This window comes from Pecten maximus, chromosome 11 (assembly GCF_902652985.1).
Source record: "Pecten maximus chromosome 11, xPecMax1.1, whole genome shotgun sequence".
Lineage (NCBI taxonomy): Eukaryota > Metazoa > Mollusca > Bivalvia > Pectinida > Pectinidae > Pecten > Pecten maximus.
Genome location: NC_047025.1, coordinates 32,540,575 through 32,549,708, shown reverse-complemented (window position 1 = coordinate 32,549,708; position 9,134 = coordinate 32,540,575). Strand labels below are relative to the sequence as shown.

At 33.4% G+C, this 9,134-nt stretch overlaps 1 protein-coding gene across 2 annotated transcripts in view; it reads right to left on the bottom strand.

Annotated features, from left to right (window-relative positions):
- Window positions 1–6,853, bottom strand: part of LOC117337540 — a 12,225-nt gene extending 5,372 nt beyond the window's left edge. Inside the window, exons 1-4 of one of the 2 annotated variants that reach the window (XM_033898564.1) lie at window positions 6,711–6,853; window positions 5,555–5,717; window positions 5,138–5,198; window positions 4,675–4,870 (exon numbers count right to left, since the gene is read on the bottom strand). In XM_033898564.1, the coding sequence (XP_033754455.1) occupies window positions 4,828–4,870; window positions 5,138–5,198; window positions 5,555–5,717; window positions 6,711–6,842 (399 nt within the window). In that variant the 5' untranslated portion in view covers window positions 6,843–6,853 and the 3' untranslated portion in view covers window positions 4,675–4,827. Of the gene's footprint in view, window positions 1–4,674; window positions 4,871–5,137; window positions 5,199–5,554; window positions 5,718–6,710 lie in introns of those variants that run through there. The other variant, XM_033898565.1, reaches the window with a different exon arrangement.
- Window positions 6,854–9,134: the final 2,281 nt, after the last annotated feature.

Here is a 9,134-nt window from a genome sequence, read left to right as displayed (position 1 = left end):
GCAATATACAGCTTAAAACTGCATATACATTCTTTTGTAAAGAAGTGCAAACATCATTTGGAACAATGAAATGCCATCGGAATGTACAAGTGTCATCGATGTACAACACTTATATTTTATATAAATTCATTAACTTTCATTCTATCTGCATACATATAACCCCCGTGTTATTCGGGCACCTGTATTAATACGCGCAACGCCAAAATAAATTGCGTAGCCTTCTGATAATAAGGAAAAATAAAGTTCAGTAGTCTTCAGTGGAAATATGTATAGTTTATATTAATCAATTCAACACTGATTGTAAATATATTCTCACAAACTTTGCAGTGTATATTTAGTGACCGTTTTGAAATACCATCAGTTTTACATTCATTTTCATCTTTAAAATATCCAGCAGTCTGTTTTACGTCCGCCTACTGATAGGTTTTGGACGATTTTACGAAAAACAAAACAAAAAAGGAGATTTTTCATAGCTTAAAATAAGTATATCAGTAAAATTCACGAAATCAAACTGCTCATTATGAATCGCCAGTCGACCAGAACACTTCTTAAAACCATATCTAACAGTTTAAATTCAGTTTTGAAGGTGCTTAAGTTGAACAATTATGTTTTAATTATGTTTTCATCCCAATTACATACATACAAATGTATCTAAAAATAAAGCATTAAATACAAACATCCCTGACAGATATCTAGTGGACTTCATCATTAATGTTGCTATAAGCATAGTTGTACGTGGACCTGTCCGTCGGAATATTAAATATGTAATCAAGAATATATAAATGATAGTATATATTCAAACTTAGAACTAGAGAAATCTAGAAAACTATTGGAGTAGTGTGTAAGCATTAGTGTAGGTAGGCGTACTATTCTGTTTGTATCGTTCGGAATCTTAACATCATATCTTGATAAGATAAAGTTTATTCTTCCCTGTTTTACAGTGAGGATAATCCAGGCGTCCCAATAAAGGTTACATAATCAACAGAACAGACGGAATGGGAACATGACATCACAAAAGAGGAAACCAGAACCTTTAGTCAGATATTCATGTTAGAATACGCCCACGGCATGTGGAACATTCGACGAAATAATTCTGTTATTAATAAAATTAAAAGAATCACGCTATTTTTTTTTTTATTACTTTATAGTTAAACATACAGCGCGAACGATTTTTTTTCAATAAGAGAATGTTGTCAATGGGTTTGACTTAACATTACGATTGTCAAAGGAACGTATGAATTAGTTTAGCTCTGAGCCACGAGAACAAAAACAAACATAAATTAAGTATGTATGACCAGTTGAGTTAGAATTGGAGGGTTTTCAATTTTGTAATCATCACTTCCTACAATAACATTAAGAATCCCTCCACTCTACCACCCCCCAGGTTATAAATTGTTGTTTGTAACAATAAACAAACAGGCTACCCATCAGCATTTCCACAATTTTTGTTCTTAATAGCTTATGAACTAACAAGTCTATGAAGGACAAAACAGTTGTATGATGTCCCTAGCATTACTGACGAGTTTGAAACACATGTATGACACTCTTAACATATTAATGCAGCTGTTCTAGAACTCATCAATGATTCTAGGGACATCATACAGCTGTTTTATCAATCTAGGAATCGTCAGTGATGATAGGGACACCACAAAGCTGTTTCGTCCTTCTAGAACTCGTCAGTGATGCTAAAGACTTTAATGTTGATACTTAGAAGTTAACTAAGGAAACTCAAAAGAGGTAAAAGAAAATGTCAAAATCTTGATGTGGTGGCCTTTAGCCTTTAAATTGGTCAAAAAAATGAATGAAATAAATTTGAATTGCCGCATTTTACAGACGATTTACTTTCGGCAACAATCCCACTCACTTGTAAGCCTGACTGATTAGACGTTCTGTATCGTAAACCTGTTCTTTTAGTACTGAGGGAAACTCACGGATGTTGGTAGTAACGAAAGGAACTCATTTAGTGTCATGTATTGGAGTCAAATAATATATTCCAATTTATGTTTGGTTAGTATTCTGTTGATGTTATAACGAGTTATCTCCCTTTAAACATATTTTGTTTCTTCTGTTCTTTTCGTCAATTTTGGATGTTCTGAGCTAATCGTTTTCATGTATCGAGAGTGTTTTACCATACAGACAGAAGCTGAATGAGTCCAGAATGTTGACAATAGACACTGAGATCTCTTCAGAGATTTTTACTCTAGAATTATTTGATAATTTTAAAATCTATGAAAACCAGTCTTAAGCAAGATTGACTTTAAAAGAAGTGTTTGATTAACTTTCCAAATACAGCATGACTCGAAATAAGAACTGTTACTCTGGAGTAGTACTTACAAAGAAGATAATGACACCTTTAGTTCACTTTATATTATGTTATTGATTTAGTTCAAACTTCAATGATCCGGAAACAAATTAACATCTCAAGCGTTATATTATAATATGATCTGTAAGTATGTGGCGTCACACTGAAATAAATATCATTACGGGTGTCTGGAGTTTTCAAAATCTATGTCAAAATGTCTGGAGTTTTCAAAATCTATGTCAAAATATGTCCGGTTTTCCTAATGTTACCCGGGGAAGTAACACCGAAGCAACGAGTCAGATCAGCAAACACTCAAAACGTCAATCTTCGTATCACACAAATCGAAAATATCTAGTCATCTTGATGGCAATTTGTCAAGCTAATCCTTCGAAACCAGGTATTTTCCGGCTATACTAGGTAGTTATCATGGACATTGTTATATTTGGTACATTTCCTTTAGCATCTCACATCGAAAGTAAGATGTTATAAACCATGTCTTTTCCTGCTAAACCTGATAGCTATCATAGACATTGTGATATTTCGTACATTTCCTTTAGCATATCACATCGAAAGTAAGATGTTATAAACCATGTCTTTTCCGGCTAAACCTGATAGCTATCATAGACATTGTGATATTTGTACAGACCGCTGGATGTCGCATGGGCAGTACTAGTAAGAATGTAAGACTATAACCGTTGAACGAGAAATGCGTAATTTAGAAGATGGAATCACCATGCTTTTATGGTTTAGTGGTAAGCTGTCATTGCTAGTTATGCTGTGATTTTATTTTTTTTAAAGATTGCAAGAGCATGGATATATATTATTCAGCTAATTTCATGAGTATATCTAAAATGAAACTGAAGGACCTCGTAAGGTAGTTTTTGTCTGTGTTGGTAAGGTCTCTGGTCAATGTTGCCTCATATGAAAATGATACTTGTCAGTCTTCTTGCTCTCAGAATAAGACATCATCAAAGTTAAAAGGTCTTACTTTTCCCACACAGAGACTTACATTATACATCAAAGGCTCCAATGGGTATAGCTACAGCTGCCAGGATCTTAGGATTTAACAGTAAGCACATTACCCAGCTGATACTGTGATATAAACCAATGCAAATGCATGCATTCGACTCACATTATATACTGCCTTCCTTTACATCAGTCAAAGACTTAGCCAGATTATGTTCTACTACCAGCATAAAGACTTAACCAGATGATACCGAGTATGGCCCACCGCTATCTTGTTCTAGGATACAGTTTAGTAGAGAACCATATGCACCATCTTAATGGATTTGCATGAAAAACTATGAGCAATGTCTTGAAGATCTCTTGAAAGTGACCAGGAAATATGATACGAACTCTATAAACCATATACATGTACATGTACCACCGTTCCGGAATGGATTGACGCGTTAATATAAGATTGTTATATTGTATATACATTTTTATATGCCGTTTGGATTTGAAGAGAGCTTATTTCAAAAGTAAACATGGCAGACGACACTGTTGGTCAATTTCGTCTGGATTAGGAAAGCGATTTGGAGCAATTACGGGATGCTGCTGACAGCAAGAATACGAAAAAGGATGTACAGTACGCGAAGAGAATTTAGGTATTTGTTTTTTTAAGTCATCTCGATCAATTTTAAAGGAAATTACAAAAAAAAATCACAAGAAATAAACCAGTCACACTCTGTTCGGAATCAAAATGGTGAATATAACTGAATAAATATATTTAAAAAAAAATAAAATAAAATACCCCATGGCTTACCGTGCTCTAGTCAAGAATATTTGACCCTCGGTGGTGGTACTCAACACGCTTTATAAAGGCCGAAGTTGATTACTACCACCTCGGGTCAAATATTCTGGATTAGTAAGCCATGGACTATTTGTATGTTTACTAAATAAAAACAATAGGCTCTCGGCGAATGAATTATCGACGAAGGGATCATTAACAAAACATAACGAAATTGTTTGTTGTTTATTTTGTATATCTGTATGTGAATGTTTATAATTTACTTGTGTCTTGATAAAATGGCGGATTGCCTCGAAAATTCGACAATTTATTGTCTGTACTGTACATTTGTAGTTATTACTACGTGACAGATTATATTTATCTAGTAATATGCATCCAGCGAACATCTTTTTGTAAGGACCCAGTACCTATATCAGACCTTTACTTACTAGACTCTATATATATGTATATATTAAAAAACAATTCAACCAGACAAAACTATCAAAATATAATCTGAAGACAAAATTAAAATCGACACACCATCAATATTTAGCTGTGGTGTCTCTACTATAGACGTCCACTATTCTGGTTTTCATCAGATCGACTATGTATTTGCTTTATTCGCAATGGAAAAACAATGCAGTTTACATTTTCAAATTTGTTTAATGACACAACTGTTTTGCGAAAAATTCAAACACTATATGCGTATTTATCACAACACAATGTATGACTATCAGGGCTGCAGTGAATGGTTCTGTTGTCATCTTCCTGATGGTGTATCATAGTTTCATCCGTTCTAATAGTAAATATTGTTCTCATAAGCGATGTCATCCTCCCGACTGTAAAGAAAACGGAGCAATAATGTAAAATCATGCAATCGGGGCAGGCAACACGTGCAATACTTACGCCCTACATGCATGGTGAAGTGACTGAAGAATAATAATTACTAACAAATATTTAAAAAAAAAGATTGGTTTGATTTAGTATTGTTTAACATCCTATCACCAGCCATGGTCATTTAAGATATCATACCAACGCAAATAGCTAAAAAGTACACACATCTTCACAAATAATAGACAAATATAAAGTATCAGTAAGCTACTTACAGACAATCCTTCTTGAACTCGGTATCCAAAGAAAACTCCTCCAATTGAAGAACTCCGTCGCCTATATATTTTGTAAGGATGGTACAATGTTAGAAACATTATTCAAACTTTGAACACTAATATAAGGTCGTGATAAATACACAATATTGATGGTAATTGTACTAACGAGGAAATTACAGAATAACATACAATATTTTCTCTGCAAATATTATCTGCGTAAGTGTCATGAAAACGATAGTAAATAATATAATTATGTAGTGAAAGACAAAATGATCATGAATAAGTAAATGAATATAATTATCAAAATTTAAAGAAAACAATAATCAGGTAAAATAAGAATAATAAGAAAAGAAAAATATATAAGACTTCTAAGAATAAATCAGCAAAATCGTCATAATGTATCTTAACTTTTCTTACCACTTGTATCGAGCTTTTGAATGATAAGATCCACGTATTCAGCGGAGTTCAGCAATGGATTATACTCTGTTATGTAGGCCTGCCATTCCATTCTGCTGATGACGCCATCTTTATCGGTGTCGAACTCGCTGACGTCACAGGGTAGTGTCAATATGTCCTCGATCTATAGAATAACGTTTGATATAGGTAGATTTATTTTGTTATTAGTATACATTTTATTTCTGCTTAAATATTGTAACTTGAATGATGCGACGGATCACACAAATCCTGACAATGCTATCAAGATAACCCATTGTTTATCGTGCTTTCGTGTCAATTGTTCATCAGTCTGTGATGGCTTGCATCGACGATGTATTAAAACTACGCTGTACGCTAATACATGTCCATAAACATTTCTGTATGAACTATAAGGCCTCTTTTCCATTGTATTTCCCTTTGATAAACCTATCAATTAAGTAGTGTTATATTTCAAAACGAACTGTGTTATAACACCCTTATAAAACAGACACTCTGTTAGCGGCATACTTTAGAGTTATCATGATGTGACGTCACATTCTATTAATGTAGGAGGTGACATGGTGACTTCAGACTGGCGTGTGGTGTTTCAGTTTACTGATATGAAATGAAGAAAAATATTATGTCGGCAGTGATGCAAGTATTAACAAAAAAAGGCTCCATAGTAAACGATCAATACAAGAACATTGCAGGTTCGGGAATATATATAGAAACGGGCGTGATTGGTGTATCCTCGTTTGTCACTAGCGAGATATTACATATCCCGCGGGAAGGCTAGCGTCTCTAAGGTTAAAAAATCTCAGTTTATTTCTGCGCGTATCGTCCAGTAAATTACATATTTGATTTCTAACCTTACAATGTTATATTTGTATAAGTGATACTTCATAATATCTCATTGATACAAATAATGTTTATTTCAATTCACTTCCCAATGAAACCTGTACGTTGAAGAAAATTCATCTCGATATAAATATTATATGAACACATGGTTGATGTTAATATAATTCCAATGGTATATGATATATGAACATCATTTATTTGATAATTCAAATTAAAAAGTAATTAAATCCTTTAGAAGAGTTAAGATGTCAGAGAAGAGAATTACACTGGCGCCTGGCGATTCACATGTTTTTATACTTACAGAGCGATTTGTACGGGTTTTAGTTTTCTTCCTGTATTTGATCACGAGTCTGGTTTTCGATTTGCTTCTAGTTCTCCGAGCATCTACTTCAGTAGTAATCACCACGACAACCACTAACAACAACAGCCACATTCCTATCGACTTCATCTGTAAAACGGTATCAACTATATTTCACTCGTGTCTATATTGTAAAATACACTTTGTTACATAAAAATAACTCTAATGTGTATTATAGCTATGAATTAGCATTAAGCCTGTGTCCTAACAACATTATATAAACCCTTATTCTGAATACTGTGATTTTATGTTTCCACCTTTTTCTGTTATATTTCATTTCTAACATTATCGTATCACATCTGTTACCTTATAACTTTATCGAACTTGTCTGTTAACTCATGTAAAGGCAAAATAATATTTGCATAAAAACCTGAATCACTGTACCCTAGTACTAGCAACTGTAAGAGGAATTAGTATCAATTCACGCGATATCCACTGTATCTCAGAATAAGTATCAACCGTAGTCCTAACCACTTTATCCTGTAAACAGTATAAACTCTAGTCCTAACCATGGTTTCCAAGAATCAGTATCAACCGTAGTCCTAGCAACTGTATCCTGGAATTAGTATCAACCGTAGTCCTAGCAACTGTATCCCAGAATAAGTATCAACCCACACTCTAGCCACTGTATTCCGTGAACAGTATCAACCCTAGTCCTAAAAACTGTAACTGTAATATAATGTCTTTCGAGACGTACTTTTAACAGCCCAAACATACACTTGCAAAATATACCCAACTATATATCTGACAATGGTCTAAGTAAACGGTGATTATTGTATTTTAAAAGAGTAAATTAAAGTTAAGTGAATAAACACACGACAATCTTATCTCGGAATCATGACACACATGAATAAGCATTACTTGACGTATATGATGCAATAGAACTACTGTACTTACCTTATATTAATGTTATAGTGGTCTTCAAAGTCAATCTATGTGCTTATGTTTAAATGAAAATTCAGCTAGCTCTTTTATAGGTTTGAGTGCGGACATTTAACGAAAAATTGTCAAAATCTTACCCTCATCTGAAAAACGTATCATTATTACGTGATGAATGATGATTAAAGAGTAGCAATATTCAGCAGAAGCAGAAGCTCTGAACTCTAAGATATTGAGGAAATGCCGTAATAAACTAAGATTGATACTGAATATTTTTGTACACTACTATTTACTGGTCTTAACCCGGACTTTCCTCATTCGAGGATGATGTATCAATGATCATAAACTCGTGTTTATCATGGTAGAATATGTTAGCTATAAAATTATTATTATTTTGAGCAATACTAAAATGGCGACGAATACATGATGGTCAGTAACCACGGTTTTCAATATGATCATTCGATTTGTTTAAATGAAGTGTAAATGGATAATGGAATGTACATGACAAAATCCCGAAACGAGTGTAGTATTACCGGTCTTGGTTTCATCAATGTTCCTTAACTTAAGAAAAATTTCCGAAGGAAAACATTATTAGAGTTAAATTCTGTAAAGCTTCCATATGGGAAACCTTATGATAAGGAATATTGATGAAACTGGGCAGAGTTGTGCGTAGAGTGAGATCTTGTTTATCATTTAAAAACGGATATCGAAATGTTCATGGAATCAGCTTGTAACTGTTATCATTACTGAGGTTCGTATTCATGTATGTGCACGTGTTATTAAATAGTAGAGAAACAGTGTTTACAAATAGGTTTTGGAGATGTGTGGTTATTCATTTCAATTGATATCATTCAGGGACTGAGAAAAATGCCCTGAATGCATGTTGTTGCTCTGTTATAAAATTTGATAAGATAAGGCAGTTACTTTATGTCTGGAAACTAAAATTTACAAATATACAGATTTTATCTAGAAACTTTAAATATCTGCTTATTTGCATTGAAAACAGAAATTGTATACTACTTTGTGTAGCGTAAATAAAGATCTTTGTTACGATGGCTATTCTTGTACAGTGACATTAAGGCGGCATACAGTACCGAATTAATCTGATTGAAAATATAATTTATAATTGTTATACATTATACATGCAATATACATTTGTCTATAAACTGAACACACCTGAAAAGTATAGAAAAGTTGACACTGCACTGCATATTTGAAATAGTACAGTTTCTAGAGTGTTCATCAAATCACTATGTCAATAACGGGGCGCTAAAACAATCCGTTTAGTGATTTAATGCATCATTAATGAGTTACAGATAATTCTAAATAGCTTGATGATAATCTATATTGCAAATTGCTAATTTAACATTGACCGCTTTTATTATCATGACACGTGCCAAACTGTTCAATCGATCTTCAATCATATGTTTCTATGTCTTATGAGGTTCATGAAACAAGTCGGATTTTTTCTTTTTCTTTTCTTTATAC